This window comes from Mustelus asterias, chromosome 5 (genome assembly GCF_964213995.1).
Source record: "Mustelus asterias chromosome 5, sMusAst1.hap1.1, whole genome shotgun sequence".
NCBI lineage: Eukaryota > Metazoa > Chordata > Chondrichthyes > Carcharhiniformes > Triakidae > Mustelus > Mustelus asterias.
Window position 1 is genome coordinate 84,221,172 of NC_135805.1, and position 21,694 is coordinate 84,242,865.

At 42.4% G+C, this 21,694-nt stretch overlaps 2 protein-coding genes across 2 annotated transcripts in view; one reads left to right on the forward strand and one right to left on the reverse strand.

The window, feature by feature from the left end:
• Positions 1–21,694, reverse strand: part of LOC144493660 (cerebral cavernous malformations protein 2 homolog) — a 440,921-nt gene that overhangs the window by 81,252 nt on the left and 337,975 nt on the right. The window lies entirely within an intron of this gene.
• Positions 1–21,694, forward strand: part of LOC144493992 (tyrosine-protein kinase Src42A) — a 39,356-nt gene that overhangs the window by 13,642 nt on the left and 4,020 nt on the right. The window contains exons 4-9 of the mRNA XM_078213566.1: positions 5,358–5,479; positions 8,815–8,948; positions 10,267–10,429; positions 15,663–15,824; positions 17,877–17,932; positions 19,404–19,557. Coding sequence (XP_078069692.1) covers positions 5,358–5,479; positions 8,815–8,948; positions 10,267–10,429; positions 15,663–15,824; positions 17,877–17,932; positions 19,404–19,557 — 791 coding nt within the window. The remainder of the gene's footprint in view (positions 1–5,357; positions 5,480–8,814; positions 8,949–10,266; positions 10,430–15,662; positions 15,825–17,876; positions 17,933–19,403; positions 19,558–21,694) is intronic.

The following is a 21,694-nucleotide window of genomic DNA, read 5'->3' on the forward strand; positions in this document are numbered from 1 at the left end:
GTTTCCCTCTTCAAAATTGCCATCATCAACACTCTCCTCAGAAAAACAAGCCTTGATCTCTCCACCCTTGGAAAATATCACCATATCCCGAGCTTCCCTTTCTTCTCCAAAACCTTTGAATGTGTTGTTGCCTCCCAAATTTACATCCATCATTATTGCCATTCCATGTTTTAATTCCTTTAATCAGAATTCAGTCTCAGCCACAGTATGAAGTTAAAGCCTTAGTAAAATCACAAATGACAATTTTGTGATCGTGACAAATGCAAACTATCCCTCCTGCTGTTCTCTATCTGCCTGCAGCCTTTAGTATGGTTACCGCACCATCCTCTACAATGTCTCTCTTCTGTCATCCATATGGGTGGACTACACTTGCCTGGCTCCATTCTTATGACACCAAGATTGGTGGAGTAGTGGATGAGGTGGAGGGCTGTTGTAGGCTGCAAAGAGACATAGATAGGATGCAAAGCTGGGCTGAAAAATGGCAAATGGAGTTTAACCCTAATAAATGTGAGGTGATTCATTTTGGTAGGACTAATTTAAATGTGGATTACAGGGTCAAAGGTAGGGTTCTGAAGACTGTGGAGGAACAGAGAGATCTTGGGGTTCATATCCACAGATCTCTAAAGGTTGCCACTCAAGTGGATAGAGCTGTGAAGAAGGCCTATAGTGTGTTAGCTTTTATTAACAGGGGGTTGGAGTTTAAGAGCCGTGGGGTTATGCTGCAACTGTACAGGACCTTGGTGAGACCACATTTGGAATATTGTGTGCAGTTCTGGTCACCTCACTATAAGAAGGATGTGGAAGCGCTGGAAAGAGTGCAGAGGAGATTTACCAGGATGCTGCCTGGTTTGGAGGGTAGGTCTTATGAGGAAAGATTGAGGGAGCGAGGGCTGTTCTCTCTGGAGCGGAGGAGGCTGAGGGGAGACTTAATAGAGGTTTATAAAATGATGAAGGGGATAGATAGAGTGAACGTTCAAAGACTATTTCCTCGGGTGGATGGAGCTATTACAAGGGGGCATAACTATAGGGTTCATGGTGGGAGATACAGGAAGGATATCAGAGGTAGGTTCTTTACGCAGAGAGTGGTTGGGGTGTGGAATGGACTGCCTGCAGTGATAGTGGAGTCAGACACTTTAGGAACATTTAAGCGGTTATTGGATAGGCACATGGAGCACACCAGGATGATAGGGAGTGGGATAGCTTGATCTTGGTTTCAGATAAAGCTCGGCACAACATCGTGGGCCGAAGGGCCTGTTCTGTGCTGTACTGTTCTATGTTCTATGTTTATCTATTGAATTGTAGATGGAGAATCGTCTGTAATGGCCTCTCTTCCCATTCTCACACCATTATCTCTGATGTCCCCCAAGGATCTGTCCGTGGTCCCTCCTCTTTGTCACCTAAATGCTTTCCCACGTTGACATTATCTGAAAACACAGGGCCAATTTCCACATGTATGCTGGCAACACCCAGCTCTACCTCACCACTATCTCTCCTGACTTTTCTGAGGGTCACAGTCATCCTCTTGAGCAAGCACATCTTTAGTTGTACCAATCTTGGCAGCTGTGTTGTCAAGGCCCTATGCTCTGAAAATCCCTCGATAACTCTAATTCTTTACCCCTCTCCTCTTTTAGATATTTCTTAAAACCTAGCTTTTTGACAAAGCTTTTGATCAATAGCTCTAATATCCATTCACCCCACCACCCCTTCTTGATTCAGTGTCAAAGGAGACTATATAAATGCAAATTGTTCTTGTTGGATCTGTTGGAACAATATGTTTAAGGATTTTGAAGAAAATAAGCAATGTACTTTGTAAGAAATTTGTAAGAAGGCAGTAATGATAATGTTTTATAATAGGATAGAGAGAGGGCCTGAGGACAGGGAACCATTTGCATTTTTTAACTCATTCATAGATGTGGGCATCGCTGGCTGGGTCAGCATTTATCGCTAATTGCTCTTTATTTCAGAGGATATCCAAGAGTCAACCACATTGCTGTGGATCTGGAGTCACATGTAGAACAGACCAGGGAAGGATGGCAGATTTCCTTTCCTAAAGGACATTGGTGAACCTGTTAGGTTTTTATGACAACAGACTGGTCATCATTAGACATACAATTTCAGACCTTTTATTTATTTCAAATTTCACCATCTGCTGTGAATTTGAACCAAGTTCCCCATATCTTGCCCTGGCCTCTGGATTGCTAGCACAGTACTTTACCACCACTTCCCTTGTGTTAACAAGCAAGGTTATTAAAAAATCCTTGTATTTCATCCGCAAGGTTTATTTCTGATATCAGCTAGACTACTTAAAGAAGCACATTATAATTTTCTTGCTGGAGTAGGATAACCCATGGTATGATCAGTTTGTTAGATTGTTTTCCTCCTCGTTCAGCTAAATAGCTTTTGTGCTACAAGTTGGTGGGAGTGTGAGTGGATAGCAATTCCACAGTAATTTCTATGACTAACAGGATTGCCAGGCTATATTCTTAACCAATGAAATTTAAGGATAGAGCAAGAAACAGCGGAATATTGGAGAAGGTAATAGGATGATTTGAAGTAAAATTCAATATAGAAAAATAAATAAAAGTGAGAGAAGGAAGTTTGGCTTCGTGGAGAGAAAAAGACACAGGAAGAAAAAGTATGAAAAAAATAGCTGTTATATTTTGAAAACATGGTGGCACAGTGGTTAGCACTGCTGCCTCACAGCTCCAGGGACCTGGGTTCGATTCCCAGTTTGGGTCACTGTCTGTGTGGAGTTTGCACTTTCTCCCCGTGTCTGCGTGGGTTTCCTCCGGGTGCTTCGGTTTCCTCCCACAGTCCAAAGATGTGCGGATTAGGTTGATTGTCCATGCTAAATTGCCCATAGTGTCCCGGGATGTGTAAGTTAGAGGGATTAATAGACTAAACGTGTGGGGTGTGGGGATAGGGCCTGGGATGGGATTGTTGTCAGTGCAGACCCGATGGGCTAAATGGCCCCCTTCTGCACTGTAGGGATTCTATGATTCTTTCTATGTTTTGAGGAACAAATTATTCCAGCAAGAGTGGGATCCACAGGGCAGCATTTTCCAGGGTGGATTTTCTGGCAGCAGAGGTGGTTTGCTAATATCCACAGTTTTGCGTTGCTCCCCCGTCCCACCTCCAGGGAACCTGTCACGGAGGGGGGTTATCTTCCACAGGACCAAAAGATCCCACCAGTGAACAATTCTGCCAATAGATTCAAGTGTTCCCCTGCTGGGCTTCTTGAGGTTGAGTAGCATTGCAGAAACATAAATTCTATCATCAATTAGGCCCTTATGTTACTAAATGCAAGCTCTGATCTTCTATTTAATTAGTTTTTTTTGAGAACAATTTGTAGAATCTCATAAGGAACTTAATAGTGCACTCTTATTTCCAAGCGGCTAACAAAGGAGTAGCACAAATTATTGAACAATTTATGACAATTCACAACTCCTATTACATCTCTTCCTCACCAAAAAACGTTGGGTTATTAACCCACTAATAGCAATGTGCACATTAAACTCACCATTAGTTTTTCAGCAGATTTTGGACTAATAATATAGAAAATGCTTAGAATATATATTATTGATTTACCTTCCTGTTACAGACAGAAGAGACAGATAACCTACACTGATTGCCTCTTAGCACCTGTCTGTAAGCAGAAGGTGTTTTGAATTTGTTTTTAAAAGAATATGTGTTGCCACATTTTCCCAACCCCTCAGGGTTTGTGTTCTAATTTTACTAATAATCCACTGCAAACTCGAGTGAGAATTAACTCAGGTTAATTTATTTTTCACATTCAAAACCCAGAAAAAGGAGTGTTAGCAACTTCCCACTCCACACACACACACACACATACAGCAAAAGTGGGAAAGGAGGTTAGAAAAAAAGAGTTTTTCAGTACAAAGACCATAGAAAAAAATTAGTATCAATTCATGTGTGTTTCAGAGTCCAAGGTCGGAGTCCAAAGGCTGTTCCCTTCATGATGGGGTTCAATTTTGTGATGTTTCCAGTTGGCTAAACAATGCGAAAAACATTGAAACAAATGATGCTGTTGTATAATGAGCTTTCTATGTTTAGAATAGAAATACAAAGAATCATAGAATACCTACAGTGCAGCAGGGGGCCATTCGGCCCATCGAGTCTACATCGACTCTCTGACAGAGCATCCCACCCAGGCCCTATCCCTGAAAATCCACATATTTACCCCACTAGTTCCCCTAACCTACACATCTTGGGACAATAAGGGGAAATTTAGCATGACCAATCCACCTAACCCGCACATCTTTGGACTGTGGGAGGAAACCAGAGCACCCAGAGGAAAGCCATGCAGACACTGGAGAATGTGCAAACTCTAAACAGTCACCCAAGGTGGCAATTGAACCCAGGTCCCTGGTGCTGTAAGGCAGCAGTATGCCACCATGCCGCCCTAGACTACTTGGCAGGTATTGATCGGAGACTTTTAAAATCGAACAGGCATTGTGGAGTTCAGACTACTTACCCAGCCCAGATGCTGGAGTTCTGTCTAATTGATGGTAAAACAGCAGCCAAACTGTGAGGCCCAAAGCTGCAATTTTAAAACTGTCCAAAAGGCCAGAGGTTTGTGTTATGTGGCATGGCCTATTAATGGTTAATTTAGGGTTAACAATTAGTTTATGTGCTCTTGGTCAGGATTCTATTGCTCCTTTTAAGAGGGTAAATGGCTATTAGCAACTCTTCCAGTATACTGAGTTTCAACCTTTCTCTTTTGTGGTTGCTCAGGATGGGGGAGTCAGTTTGTCTGTCCTTCCTTTGTTTTTGTTGATTACAAGGGCTTTGTACAATGAAGTGTGAAATTCCAGAAACTGAAAAAAATTGTTCTTGCAACTACTGAGGAGGGCTCCTAGACAGAGGACTAACCCTGTGATCAGGTGACTTGTAGCAGCCATCTTAAGTTTCCTTGTTTAGCAGAAAAAATTCAGTTTAAAAAAAAGCAATGAGAATAAAGTTTTGAATATACAGTATTGGGTATCTTTCTGTGGCGCAGCAACCCAACACTTTCTAAATGTAACAATCAGGATACCAAGAGATTATACATAAAATGGTATTATCAAAATTGTGAATATCACCTGCGCAACATATATTAATAATACTTGTGGGAGACAAACTGTTCTTGTTTAATTACCTGATAATGGAACATCACTGAAAATTGGAACAAATGTGCTTTATATCAGATGATTTTGGAAAGATATTCATTGTTACAATGAATTCTACTTAAGGTTGCCATCTTTTTCCATCTGGGATAACCACTGGAGGTGGATTTCCCTAAATTTTAATGATGATTGGAGTAGAAAACTCTGAATGTGACACTATTAATCCCTCAGGTGGTTCTTTGGCAGTATGCTTCATATGGATACAACGAGGTGTCTGCTGAGAGATGAAAACCAAAATGGATCTTTCCTTGTTTGGCAGAATAAAGAAATGAATGACAAGTATTTCCTATCAGGTGGGTTGATTATATTTTTGACTGCAGGTTGATGTTTGAGAAAAGTAACCATCCATTATTAAGGCTTAGTTCGTAATAGCTTGCCTGTAATAAGGAGAAGATGAAATTTAGAATATTATAATGATGCCAGAGTCAATGTCCAGTTCTGGATGAGAAATCTTAGACCTGTCAACTCGGAGGCACAAACCTTTTGAACCTTTTGGTCTCAAATGAAATTTGAAGTTGAGCGTCTACTGGTTGGATAGGAGGTATGCTGTTTGCGACCGACTCCAGCAGCACATCCATTACTTTTCCACATGACTTTTGTCCACATCCACTGTATCCCGATACATGTGACAATAATAAATCAAATCAGTGAGGCTTTGCTGAAATGAGGCACAGCCGTTGCCCGTGCTTGGATGGGAAAATTGGAAGTAAAATTATAATGAGGTAGCTACCCATTGATGCTTTAAACTTACTTCTGGGGTTCCTGCACCCCATCAGACCCCTGCTCTTAGTTGATGTAATTTTCCTGTCCTGCCCACAGGACCATTTAAACGACTGTTGACCTTGAGCGGGAATTTCCTGTCTTGAGGCACGCATAGCCGGAAAATCCTGCCCTGTGTTGCAAAATTAAGATCAGCCCCAGTGTCTTCAAAATGGATAATCTAAGCATTTTTAAAGTGTGTGGCATGCATATTCTCATCTGCGTATATCTGTGTGATGTCACATCCCCCTCCACTTCCCTTTGTTCCGATCCTTTTCAAGTATTCCTCATCCATAATATCTTTCCGTTTCAGTAAGCGGTCCAATCCAAAGCACTAACTGCACTGTTCTCGCCCCGGATATTATCTGAACTGTTGGGTAACTTAGGCATCTTCTGATTTTGTTTCACATTTCCAGCATCTACAGCTCTTTGCTTTTTGAGATCTTAACTACCAATCCCATTCCAATAAATGGAAAATGAAATATCACTCACTCACTGATATCCGCAGGGAAAAAAATACACTTCCTAAACCTCAAGAAGATCAAAACCCACCTGAATCAAACTGTTCAATGATTAAAAAGCAGCTAATTTTCACATACTTAAAAATATAATAACAGCAATGCTTTGTGCACATCTGCAGCTGCTTAAACAAATCCGAACTGCAACACACAGTGAGATTGAGTTTGACTTCAGGATGGCCTCCTGGTGGACCATGCCTAATCTGCAATGTTCCACCAAACAAAACTGCCAGTCAGTTGCAACCTTACTCAGAGAAACCTTGTCACAGTAAGGAACTTCTCTCTGGGGCTGACGGAACATCTTTCAGGCTAAATAAATGGTGATCTATTGTGCATATAATCTAATTTCTGCTTGACTTGAAACTGCTTGATTCTGACATCAACTGACAAACATAAATAAAATTATGCCATCCCTAGTACTGACATATTTCACCTTCTTGATCTGACATATCAATCAAACATTGTGTATTTTAATGTACTTACCATTATGGGCTGTTGTGAAGAGGTTTGTTGTTAAGTCCACATGACTGCTGAAGAGGAAAGTGGGGAATGGTCTGAGAAAGGATTCAGATGTGAGGATTTTCAATCTATCATTGTTGTCGGGATTCGGCTCCTACGCTTCCGTCGGTCACCATGTCCCTGGGAGGGTGTCGGTGACCATGGCCTCCCACTGGATTGGCCCAGGTTTGGCAAAGTACTGCAGTGGTTTGCCGTTGCCTTCTATAATATGACTCACCTGATGAAAGGAGCAGCGCTCCAAAAGCTCATGATTCCAAATAAATCTGTTGGACTTTAACCTGGTGTTGTGAGACTTCTTACTGTGCCCCCCCCCCACCCCCAGTCCAACATCAGCACCTCCACATGATATAATATGACTCTGCCCCCCTTACCACCTGCCATTAGACATATTGGAAGGATTTACAGGCTGACAATCAAACTGCTAGTCCACACCTTCTGTCACCTTCAATTCCTGGAGTGGGACTTGAACTCACAGCAAGAGACACCACCTTTCCTGTCCCGATTCTAGGGAGGGCGAGGCTCGCAGAACAGAATTCTCCATGTGCCACAAGACCTCCACAAGTGTTGTTTAGTCTCATTCATAGAATCATAGAATTCCTACAGTGCAGAAGGAGACTATTCAGCCCATCGAGCCTGCACCAACAATAATCCCACCCAGGCCGTATCCCTGTAACCCCACATATTTACCCTGCTAATCTCCCTGACACTAAGGGGCAGCAATTTATCATGGCCAATCAACAGAACCCACACATCTTTGGACGTGGGAGGAAACCAGAGAGAAACCCACGCAGACAAAGGGAGAATATGCAAACTCCACACAGTCACCCGAGGATGGAATTGAACCCGGATCCCTGGCGCCGTGAGGCAGCAGTGCTAACCACTGTGCCACCATGCTGCCCATTACTCTTTTAAAAGTTTCTCTTGGAACACTGCTCCAGAATTTGCTGTCAAAATAATTATAAGGCTCATGGCATTTGCTATTTTGGGCTGGATTTTCATGGAGTCGCAGAGATTCTGTGGTGGAGTATAAAGGCGACTGAGACCCGATTCCAGGAATCCTGACCCCATTCCAGTGTTTCCACTCCTTCTAAGGGTGTGGACTGGTTCGGATCATGAGCCCGTGCACTGCATTCCTGACCTGGCCAGCTCTATTGCAGGCTGGGCATATCCTAATCCTCCACAATCTTTCTGGAGCCAACTTTTCAAAAGGTTGTGGCACCTCAGAGATGCCATGAACCATAATCTGCATGAGGAAACCTTTTGGAAGTCATCCTTATGCACCATGCCAAGGTATGCCTCCCCACCCACCGTCTGCGGCCCCTCATGCCCCCATATCGAGGTGTGCCCCACACCCACCCTTGCTACCCTATGTCCCTTCATGACCCCATAACAAGGATTGGCACTTCTATGTCAATCACACACTATGCACAGTAGAGAACCAATAAACCCTATAATGGCAGCAGGATATGCAAAAAAGAACTTAATGCACAGTCATTCATTGATAAATTTCCACCTTCTGAAAAATAAATCCTTTGTACTACAGTGCCAATGAATATGTCAACCATCCAGAACCTTTAAAGTATCAAAAGCTGAAACTACAAGCATTTGAAACCTCTATTTCGTGTGCAAATAAATATTGTGCAATTGACAGAAGAGATCATAGAGTCAGAGTTACCAATCAAGTAATATTAACTCAGAGGCTCAGGTCTTTTGATACAATAATGGATGTCTGGGCTCTCAGCCAAATTTCATTACACATCCTCGGTTACGAACAGGCTGACTTAATCTCAGATTATTGCCAGTACCGTACTGAGTTTGAATTTATTTTACAGTGCGTTATGGTGATACTGTGAAACACTATAGAATCAATGGAGATCCAAATTTCCAAACATTGTCCCAAATAATTGACTATTACTCAAAAGAGACTGGTTGTTTATGCACAAGACTAAATGAACCATGCATAAAGGTATGTAAACTCAAACCTCTTTCCCTTTAATTCATCATATTTTTTTTAACAGCTTAGTACCTTTTAAGTAAATACTTACTCAAAATAGCCATTAATATTCTAACCTAAGTCTATTTCAGTCTATTTTTAAACTCTGTAATACATGTTGTAGTAATGTATCTACCTTGGAATAGACAGCGCTTTTATTGCAGCTTACAAAATGCTATATAATATCTCACATTAAACATTTAACAATTCAGCAACAGAATGTGGTAGGAATTCATTCTCCCCAATTCTTGGGCTTCCGGACAATGCAAGGTAGGATCCTTGCTCCTGAATGGTGGAGCCCAAGGCATCCTCAAAGCAGGCCCTTGAGCTTCATTGACAACCAGCCAGAAAAGAGGCCATTGCCAGGATTTTACCAACTTGTTTGTCCCGATTCTAGGGAGGGTGAGGCTCGCAGAACAGAATTCTCCGTTGGCCTTGGACGGGATTTTATGAGCCTCACCCGAGCGAGGTCATAAAATCCCGCCCCTTATCATGGAAGCAGCATAAATTGGCACAGGAACCAAAGCTGGCTAGCGGTGGTCGGTGTTCTTTAAATGTGCCAGTGGGAGGGGGGCTTTTACTCCTCTCAAATGCAAGTAAATTTCATTCTGGTACAGGTAGTCCCAAGCTCTGATTTTAGTGAGTGAAGTTGGCATCGCTCCCAAACTGGTGTTAGGTGTCTTGTCTATATATGTCACCCAATTGGGGCTTAGCAGACTAGACAGTGCCAGAACAGGTGCTGTGTATTCAAATCTACAGAACATGTCTGAACCACAGTGAGGTGTTCAGAAAAGTGCATCTTTTAAAGTTGATCTTATATTTAACTACGTACGGATATTTGGAAATCCCAAAGGTGTTGATTGTACAATTTACACTCACGCGAAATCTGTCTCAATTAAATATCCTTTAAAACTCAAGCAATTTATTTGGTCACTTTCTTTTCCTATACAATGAACTGGGACTGGGGAATTGAATGCTGGAACTGAAATAATTTGAAGACAATAATGGGACAAGCACAGAGTAGGGAGGAGCAGATGGGCTATCGTCATAGAGCAGGCCTGATTGTCCTTTCTGTCAATGATGTATATCAGCAGCCAATCCCATTTTGCACATTCGTGGAGTTGAAATTTACCCCAGTTTATCTACCTGTTGATCTTTTGCTCTAGGATAATTGCTAACAAGTCTTGATAATGTGAACAAATTAGAAAGGTGTAGTTGGCAGCGACATGTATGAATCAAAACATATTTTTTTAAGTGATTGAAAATAGTTAATTTCATATTTTGTCAACAGCTTGATCGGCCATCCCTTTGCACGTTGACCCACCTTGCCGATTGGGAAATCCAACACACTTCTCTTCAGAAAGTACAACTGATAGGAAGCGGTCAGTGTGGAGAGGTGTGGGAAGGAATCTGGAATGGCACAACTGATGTGGCAATTAAGGTGCTGAAAGGAGGTTAGTCTCAGATTTGTCTAAAAACACTATACTGAGATGACAGTGACGAGCATTTCACCATCATGGTACATTCACATTCATAATTTTGAAAGTAAATGATCCAAGTTGATTTCCATTTGCAAATACAAAGAACAAAGAACAATACAGCACAGGAACAGGCCCTTCGGCCCTCCAAAGCCCACGCCGCTCCCCGGTCCAGGATTGAATCCTGAATCCAGGATCCCCGCCCAATTTTCCAGCCTATCTACATACCAATATCCTATCCACCGAGCTGTCCCTCACAGCTACGATGCTTTGTTCATCACAACCTATTAACTTACCCCCACCCCCCCATTCCAGACCATGTGATCTCCAGGGAGAGGCGAAAACCCAGAGTGAAAAACCCCAGGGCCAATATGGGGAAAAAAAAAAATCTGGGAAATTCCTCTCCGACCCCCTGTGGCGATCGAAACGAGTCCTGGAGATCACACTGGCCCTGATCGGAAAATGCTTCCCAACCCTATTCATTTCCACTTCCACGAACACCATATGAATTCCCTGCCCCCGAGACAGGTTCCCAACTATCCGCAGTCTGTTGTTGTGAAAAGACAAAATTGAGTAATTACTTGTCATTATCAAATGTGTGTAGAAAATTTTAATCACAAATTTGGACCTTCAGTTTGATCCCGCGTACAGCGGGCAGGATTCTCCGGTCTCATCCATGGCGGACCCATTGCAAGCGAGAACGGAAAATTTGACGTTCCAACCAAAACTCCATTCATGTCAGTGGTGCAGGTCACTGACTTGAAAATCCTGATGTGGAGATGCCGGCGTTGGACTGGGGTGGGCACAGTAAAAAATCTCAGAACACCAGGTTAAAGTCCAACAGGTTTATTTGGTAGCCCAAGCTTTCGGAGCCCTGCCCCTTCATCAGGTGGGGCAAGAGTTGGGTTAACAAACAGGGCATATGTAGACACAGACTCAATATATGCCCTGTCTATATATACCCTGTTTGTGAACCCAACTCTCCACTCACCTGATGAAGGGGCAGCGCTCCGAAAGCTTATGCTGCCAAATAAACCTGTTGGACTTTAACCTGGTGTTGTGAGACTTCTTATTGAAAATCCTGTGAAGGTTAACTCACCTCCTGACTCCCCAAAACCTGTCAACCAAGTCAGGAGTGTGATGGAATAATGTCCTATTTCTTGGATAAATGCCGCTGCAGCAATCTCAAAAAGCTTGACACAATTCAGGACAAAGCTGCCCATTTGATCAGCACCCCATCCACCACATTAAATACTCACTGCCTCCACCATTGGTGCACAATATTAGCAGAACATACCATAATGAGGCGCATTGCTGCAACTCATCAAGTCTGCTTCAACAGCACCTTCCAAACCCATAAGCTCTATCACCTAGAAGGACAAAGCCAGCAGACACATGGGAACACCACCTCCAGCAAGTTCCTCTCCAAGCCACACACCATCCTGAATTGGAACTCCCTCCCTAACAGCACTATGGGTTTACCTACACCAGGTGGATTGCAGCAGTTCAAGAAAGCACTATCACCATGTTCTCAAGGGCAGTTAGGGTTAGGTAAAAATGTGGCCTTGCCAGTGGCATTCATATTGTACAGAAGTATTCAAAAAGGAGCCTCTTGCCACTTGGCCTTTGCTCTCAATCCTGCTCATCCATCCAAGATATTGTGAATCCCTGAAACTACATCACCTCACATCATTTAAAATGGGCTCAGTGGTAGCACTCCTACCTCTGAGTCAGATGTTGTGGATTCAAACCCCACTCCTGAAGCTTGAGTATATAGTCTAGCTTGACACTCTAATTTAAAGCACTTCTTCTTTGTTTAGGGTGGACAGACCAGGGGGAAGAGGAAAGCCCCTCATCATATGATGCATTGTATTGAGGCCCCTGCCTGCCCTCTCGGGTGTATATGTAGTAAGTCCCATGGCATAATTTGAGGGGGAGCAGTAGAGATTTTCTTGTACTCTTGACTAGCACTTATCACCCAACCAACATCACTGAAAGGGACACATTCCCTTGTTATTTATCTCATTGCAGTTTCTAGCACCTTGCTAGGTGTACGTTAGCTGCTATGTTTTCCTGCATAACTGCTGACTACATCTCAGTACTCCATTGACTGGGCAGTGCATGGGGATATCCAGCAGTGATGAAAGGCACTATTGCGAATGCAAGTCTGTTCTTTCAATTCACTCTAGACCCTTACCCTGCAGCCAGGGGTTCCCTCCCCTTACTATTCTCTTCTCCTACTACATCCGTTCCCCTCTGCCATGTCTTACCCTTCCTTCTGGAGCTCACCACTCTTACCTCGCGATTTTATATCAACACTCAGGTCTTTCCCCACACTGGATTCGAACGACAAACCTCAACAAAACCTCTATTACTTGCCTCTTACAGCAGCAATTCCACAATTGACCTTCCTGCTGGGAGCACAGGTATGTGGCCTGCAGCAGTGTGATGGGTACCAAGCAGGCCCTGATCAGGGATAAATAACTCTTGCTGCTGTGCTAAACATTTAATGGTGCCATGGGTATCTATTAAACTTTAAAAGGAAGATTGTTCACAATCTTTATACCCAATAGACTTCCCCCAGGTCCACCTACCAATCGTCTGTTACTCAGCAACAATTCACCCTCCTTTCCACCACCCATACTTTTGGAACCTCTCACTGCCATCCCAGTGCATCAACAAAGGGCGAGCTGCAACTACCAAATACGTTGGCAGGAGTCAGATAACTGGAACAACCACCAACAATCCGAGCACAACAATGTCCTTCAACGGTGGATCAGCTGATGGCTGTAAAGGCAGGGCCTCGATCAGTGATCAGTGAAGTCAGGCAGTGCGCTGCCACGACATTGTGTGCCCTGCTGTGCAACATTCTAGAGGAAACCATGAACAGGTCCTTGTACAGACGGCTCCCATGTGCTCTTTTAAATCTCTTTTGTTGAAGTTCAAACTTGAGAGGGGACAGGGGCTGTTTCCCACACAGCCGACAGCAGTCCCTTAGTTCTTCATTTTTCACTGTTTTGCAACCCTGTTGAAGTGTGTACATGAAGACTCCCTGAGGATGAACTCAATGCCACATGGAAAATCTGCACTAAGTATGTCAGCCCAGATTCAATGGTATTAGGAAATTTTGTAAAGTGTTACACATTTATAATTATTGTAGTAATTGGAATTGTTTAAGTAACAAGCCCTATAATAAAGTAGATGCTGATGTAGTGATTTTCTATGTTTAATTAATTTTTACTACGAATGAACCCGATCTGTAGTTTGCTGCCTAACCAAACTGTCTCATAATGTTATGATTTTTCACTATCTAAAGACAAAGGGAACACAAGAGAACTGATATAATTGCAGTGAGCAGTTTGCAGTATCAAGCCCTGTTTAACCCATAGGCAACACGAGATATTGTGCACAGGGTGAAATAGCTGACTTACAGGGATGATTCTGAGCAAGCCAATTACCTGACGCAGCTCTAAAATTGCAATACACAACAAAGGCAGAATTCACACCAGCACTGATGAACAAAAAGCAAAACAAGAATGGAAATTAAATCTCAAGGCCCCTAAATATTACCAAAAAGTCACCACAGTCTCCATCTACATTTTTCAAACATTCTTTACTGTGAATTCAAACCTATGGACCTACCCAAGAAGATAATTACTGATGCTAAACCCCAAGATAAAACATAAAACAAAATGAAAGGAAACCCATGCAGACACAGGGAGAACGTGCAGACTCTGCACAGACAGTGATCCAAGCCGAGGATTGAACCCAGGGATTGAACCCGAGTCTCTGTGCCACCGTGCCCCACCCCCCATGCCGCGATTTATAATGGAGAAAGATATTCTCTACGAAAAAGGACACCATGAGAAGGAACACAAATTCATTCTTATGTCTTTCTAAATACCATGGATAAAAATATGTGTAGGGAAATTAATACTGACAATCTGTCTATTGTATATATAGCCACTAGGTAGCGCCAAACATCCACCAGACAAGGCAGCAGAGAAAAGAACAATTTCTTTCCAATTTTAGCAACTAAATTAGTGCCATAGAGAGCAGCTAATAAGCAATAAAACACATTTACAACTAAGTGAATAAACATCAATGGCACATAAAGAACATCAAACCCCACACATCATGAGAAGTTTAGGTAAAACAAGGATGAACACATCAGTAAAAACCTCCTACTTGTTAGACAGTGAAGGGAAATATACTGAGAAATGCAGCAAGAAAGAACAAAACAGTTGCTTTCTATACAGAAAACTCTAGAAGCAAAACCTACCATCAGAGGAAGACCGAAACCAGACTTGTAGGTTTCAAAATGTGTGAGCAAAGTGTTTGTCTTTCATTACCCCTGCTCCCAGCTGCTTCTAGCCTGAACGCTTACACACACACCTGTTCATGCATTCATTTTCACAACACTCTGTGAAATGCTGATTTACATCTGTACTTCCTCCAATCTAATAAACTGGTTTTATTGCGTATGGAGCAGTCTCTTTTACATTAGGGAGACAAAATACAGAGTATTCTAACATTGGCATATAAATGAATTGTTCAATACAAGAGATTAGTGCTTTAGGAGGTCATGTTAGTAATGGCACATAAATCACTGCACAGTGCATTACACACATGCCAGGAACAGAACTTATGTGTAGTTGGACATCTTCAAGAGGTGTCTCCCCCTCATCCCCCCTGTCTTCCACCCCACCCCACCACAACTGAATCACTGTGTAAGAGATACTTCTGTGAAACTGCACTGCTGGTTCATAACCTTGCTAGATGCAGGTTGAAGTCAGAGTGAGGGTTAAAACCCTGCAACCCTGACTCACACTTGCTGTTAGCAAGGCCCCGTCCTTGCAATACGACTTTGCCACATTATCTCTATTTGTGTTCTGGTCACTTGCAGTTCAGGAACACTTTGAGGTGGTTGTATTTTAACTATTTCAGGTCAGGCAATTTAGACCAATTGAATTGTGAGACAGGTCTTGGTGGTGGGGGAAGGGGAGACTCGGAATAAATAGGAAGAGAAAATATATCTGTATCTTCCAGCTCCAAGCCTTTGAATGCACAGTGTCACATACAAAGCAAGTTAAATTCTGAACATACCAGTTTCTGATATCTAGCATATCGCATAATAAAAATCAGAACCATTGAATGCGAAATACATCAAAATAACAAGCAGATAATTGTTCTCTTCCATTTTCTGCAGTGGGTTCGCAATCAAAAAACGCATTCCTGGAGGAAGCTAAAGTCATGAAGCAACTGTGCCATGAAAGACTGGTCAAGCTATTAGCTGTCTGCACTGAGAGTGAGCCATACTGCATTGTGACTGAGTTAATGAAGTTTGGAAATTTGCAAAAATACCTCAGGTGTAAGTGCTTTATTTTGTCTTGCCTTAGTGCGACACTAATGCATGAGAGTCAGCTACCCAAAAACATGACCTGTATTGCTTCAATCCAGATAAACTTGTTTACAGAGAAACATTTGAATGGTGAACTTGCAATCCCGGTCAGTCTCCCAGCACTGAAGTTGAAAGGGAAGAAATCTAACTTCCTTGTCCTCAATAGCCAGGAATTAACTGACAACTCGAGGCAAGCAGGGTTGCTGTATTTATTGTTAATATGCATCTGCTTGATACTTTAATAGTTAGGAGTTTGCAGTCAGTAGTGGAGTGATGGTGCTTGCCATTGCCCACAAAGAACTAGTGAAGTCTGTGATATTGATCCTACCGTACCAAATTCTGGCACCAGCTCTAGACAATCTCCAGTTGCCCACCAACATTGATATCAGAAAACAGGCAATCGCACTAGAGGATTCCCATTGACTGCAAAGCAGAAAGGAATGAGCAGGTTTTATATTTACTGTTTATAAGTTATACAAAAAGTGAGATTTGGAAGTACACAGAAAGATAGAAACTAAAATATTATAAAATTTAAAACAAAAGTTTTTTTAAATTATAGAATTTTTATAATTGAACAGAAAAAATTGCGTTCCAAAAATGTTGAATTATTTCTTACAAGGTTGTTCATTACCCATTACACCATCCTGACTTGAAACTGTATCCCCATTCCTTCAGTGTCACTGGGTCAAAATCCTGGAACTCCCTCCCTAACAGCACTGTGGGTGTACCTACACCACATGGACTGCAGCAGTTCAAGAAAGTGGCTCACTACCACATTCTCAATGACAATTAGAGATAGTCAACAAATGTTTGTCATGCCAGCGATGTTCACATCCCAGGAAATATTTTTTAAAATCCAGTTCAGTATCTCTGCATTAATTGCCGGTGGTATTCCTGATTGAAGCATCCAATCACCTTATACAACTAATATGAGTTGAATGGGCTGATTTCAACAGGCCCCTGGTTGTGTCCTTTCTTATTTCTCCAACATGGTCAGGTCAGCCTCACCAGCTCCACACCACACTTCTTTTCCAAGTTAGCCGTATGTTGTAAAGTGAAAGGTGGATAAACGTACCCTGACTAACCTTGACCAGTTTTCAGTAAACCTTTTTAACTTGAGTGCGTTACGTGGTGACATAGACAAAGGGGACAAGAGCCAGGTCCAACACAACTTTATTGAACACTTTATCAAGGAAAAACAATATAAAATCTCTTCACAGGACCCTTCAGAAAACAGTCTTAAATCTCTAAACAGTCTCAAATCTACACTAGCTATCTACTTCTGACAAACGCTTCCAAGGATTCGCTACACCTTATCCACAGGACCCTATCATTTGAACTAACTGTCCGAAAAGACTGCTTTTAGCCTTACAATAAGGCTGGGACAGGCTATTCCTTGGCAGTTTACACAGCCTGTAGGTCATTAAACTCAGTCACAAAGCTCTGCAAAACCCCATCCTCTAGAAGAATTCAGCTCCATTTCTTCTAGGATTTAGTATGCTCCTCAACCAAAAGCAGTGCACAACCAACCCAAGTTTCTGGCATACGCTCTTTACCAAAAATGCCATATACCTGCAGAATCTTCTCAACTCTGTTTATGATGCTCTAGATGCCATAGATCCACCAATGTTATCTTCAAGTAATGGAAAAAGCTGCAGCAACTTTATGTTTGCTTAATCTCAACATTTGGATTTAGCCTTCAACTTCTTCAGCTTACCCGTACTGTACTGCACCACTGGGTTCATCATCTGATGGCACGGTGCGTTTTATATTGTTTCAACCGGTTTCAGTCTGCCCAGAGGTTTTGGTTTCAGTTTTAGTTTCCTTAGAAACTAGCAAGGTTTGTTCCCTTTCTCAGTTTCCTCCTTCAATTTCACTGAAGAGGAAACAGCAAGTGTGGTGGTGGTGGAGGAAATGTCTTTAAAAATTACATTTTTTTTGCTTTGTTTATGAAATATTTATAATATCAGATGGTGTCTGTCAATCTCTCCTCTAACATGAAGTCTCCTGATTTTTTCACAGCTCACTCAGAAAGCAGTAACCTGGACTTTTCTTTACTCAGTGGCTTTGCGATACAGGTCTGGAAATGTATTTCTTTGTTCATGGTAGCAGAGAGATTTTACTGTGATGAGGGATTTAAACATAGTAACATAGGTGTGCAGACTCATTGGAGAAGGAGGAAGTGCATCTGTTATGTGCAGAATGTACCTGGAATTCCCTTATTAGCATCAAGTGTAAAGCGATAGGAGGTTTGAAAGAATTTAGATTGACTAAAAGTTATCTCAATTGACTGAATGCAACCCTCACGGCATGGACAAAGAGCAACATACTGCAAATGCTGGACAATTGAACCAAAAACAGAAAACTCTGGAGACACTCAGCAGATCAGGCAAAATTCTTGGAGAAAACAGTATAGGGCATAGGTTTAAGGTAAGAAGGGAAAGATTTAAAAGGGACCTGAGGGACAACTTCTTCACATAGAGGATGATTCGCATATGGAATGAGTTGCCAGAGGAGGTGGTAGAGGCGAGTACAATTACAACATTTAAAAGACATTTGGACAGGTACATGGATAGGAAAGGTTCAGAGGGATATGAGCCTAACGCAGGCAAATTGGACTAGTTCCATTTAGGAAACCTGGTCAGCATGGACGAGTTGGGCTGAAGGGCCTGTTTCCATGCTGTATATCTCTATAACTCTATGACTCTTAACAGTAGTTGAGGATTAGAAGGTATTGCAGAGGAACAGAACAAGAAAAAAGGTGAAAGGAGTGATGTGGATTTGTGGTAGGATGGCGGTGGGGGTGGTTGTCGGGGAAGATACACACAACAGCCCCATTCACAGCAGGAAAAGTGATATATTTTGATTTTGATTTTTTATTTGATTTATTATTGTCACATGTATTAACAGACAGTGAAAAGTATTGATTCTTGCGCGCTACACAGACAAAGCATACCGTTCATAGAGAAGGAAAGGAGAGGGTGCAGAAAGCAGTGTTACAGTCATAGCTGGGGTGTAGAGAAAGATCGACTTAATGTGAGATAGGCCCATTCAAAAGTCTGATGGCAGCAGGGAAGAAGCTGTTCTTTGCTTAGGTGAGGAGAAGATGGTTAAATGGCAGAAGTAATTTTTGCATGAAATAATACATAAATTAAATGAATAACAGACACCAAGGATGGCAATTTTCAACTTTTGCCAGACAAAGGAAACTGATCTTTCCATACAGATGAGGATCTCCTGCTGTAGAACTCTGATACCAGCTGCTAAGTGGCCTAACCAGCAATACTTAAAGTGAACACAGGATGTTGCTTTGATGCCCCCATTTTTTACAGTTTAAATTTTAATTCCTAAAACTAAAGTTGCATTATAAAACATATAAATTATGAACTAAATAGTAGCAACAATGTACTTTATTTTTTCTATCTCTCTCCTGCATTTAAAGTTGTGAGAATGACAGATTTTTTTAGGATTCATGGTTAAGAATGTTTTTATTACATTTTCAAAATGTGGGAAATTAATGGTCCTAGGGCAATATTTGCAATGTTTTAGATTGCAGAGGGAATGGCCTACCTTGAAGAGAAATGTTACGTTCACAGGGACCTGCGAACTGAAAACATCCTCCTGACAGAAATGCTGTCCTGCAAGATTGCTGACTTTGGCCTTGCACGCCTGCTTGAGAATGGTCAACGCAGATTATCATATGGTAATACAACTAGCATGAACTACAAGTGTGACCGACTAGTATTTCATGGAATCATAGAGTAGAATACCAACAGTGCAGAAGGAGGCCATTCGGCCCATTGAACCTGCACTGACAACAATCCCAATCAGGCCCTATCCCCATAACCTCATATATTTACCTCGCTAATCCCCCTGACAGTGAAATTTAGCATGGCCAATCCATCTAACCCGCACATCTTTGGAATGTGGGAGGAAACCAGAGCACCCAGAGGAAACCCACACAGACACGGGGAGAACATGCAAACTCCACACAGATAGTGACCCAAGCCGGGAATCGAACCTGGGTCCCTGGTGCTGTGAGGCAGCAGTGCTAACCACTGTGCCACCGTGCCCTAATACAACCTCTGAATCTTTCCACTGCAGATCCAGATTTTGTTTTTCAGTCTGAAGGATAGAGCCATTAATGATTGATATTCCCCAGAAAATCATTGATGACAGGCTTGGAGCAAGGTATAAGAGGTGCACAAAACACACCTTATACCTTAATATAATAGCTTTAAACTAGTGTAGTAATGCTGTACTACATTCAAAACCATGACTTATTAATAAAACCTCCACAAAATAACCACATGCAAAACCCCACACTTCTGCCCAAATCTCAGCTCAAACCCCGTCAGGATTTAGACGCTATCCTTAAACTATCTGTGAACCTCAGTCTTAATATCTCTTGGATCTGGCTGATATACAACCTTTCACATGATTAGTCATTCCAGTGCAAGCTGTAAGTCCGTGACTCAGGTTGACTGGTGGCGACTCTGCTTGGTGACTGCAGTGCAAGACCCCACTGTGCTGGCCCTTTTCATTACAAAACTTTATCAAAAATGTCAAAACATATTTCCATGGAGACATCCTGTTTGGATGGCCAGTGCTTAGCACGGTGGTACAGTGGTTAGCATAGAAACATAGAAACCCTACAGTGCAGAAGGAGGCCATTCGGCCCATCGAGTCTGCACCGACCACAATCCCACCCAGGCCCTACCCCCACACATTTTACCCGCTAATCCCTCTAACCTACGCATCCCAGGACTCTAAGGGACAATTTTTAACCTGGCCAATCAACCTAACCCGCACATCTTTGGACTGTGGGAGGAAACCGGAGCACCCGGAGGAAACCCACGCAGACACGAGGAGAATGTGCAAACTCCACACAGACAGCTGCCTCACAGCTCCAGTGACTTGGGTTCAATTCCCGGCTTCGGTCACTGTCTGTGCAGAGTCTGCACATTGTCTGTGTGGGTTTCCTCCGGGTGCCCCGGTTTCCTCCCACAGTCCAAAGATGTGTGGGTTGGGTGCATTGCCCATAGTAAATTGCCTGTTAATGTCCTGGGATGCGCAGATTAGGGAAATTAGCAGGGTAAATATGTGGGGTCATGGGGAAAAGGCCTAAGTGGGATTGTTGTCAGTGCAGACTCGATGGGCTGACTGGTCTCCTTCTGCATTGTAGGGATTCTATGATTCAATCTTTTTCCTGCCTTAGTCCAGGCAAACCTATTCACCCCAATATTGTTTTCAAAACTGAAACAATGGACCCTGTTCAGGTGTGATGTCTGTGGCTCCTTGTTGACATGTATGTGATAAAGTCCATTTTCCTTAGCTGTTGTATAATGACTGTTGTCTGGGGCCATCAGCTCTGATGGTCCCCCAGTGTCTTTAATTGGATTGTCTGGTGGCTATTGTTCTTTCTTTGATATGGTAATGTCTCAGTGCCTTTACACAGTCTCAACTTGGTTTCAATACTGATATGTTTTGAAGATTAACCCCTTACAGCACAGCCTGCCTTTGTATGTTGAGGTTTAGCCTGATTGTTTGCAGTATTTATGCCCACAAAGCTTTTGGGGTTTTATATTTAATACAAGCCAATTGGAGAGGACTCTGATCCTGCAAGGAATGTCACTATTTGAAATTTGTACATACAATTGGAAATGCATTTCCCCATTGACTCCTTCACTCTCCTATCTACACTCAGTCCTCTTGGTGGCAACCATGCCATTGTGCACAGTGTGATCATTTACACAATAGCCTATAATTTGCAGAGCCATTTTTGGGTGGGGGTGTCCTTTGGTATCTTACGCTCAGCCAGTCTGTATTGGAAGATTGCA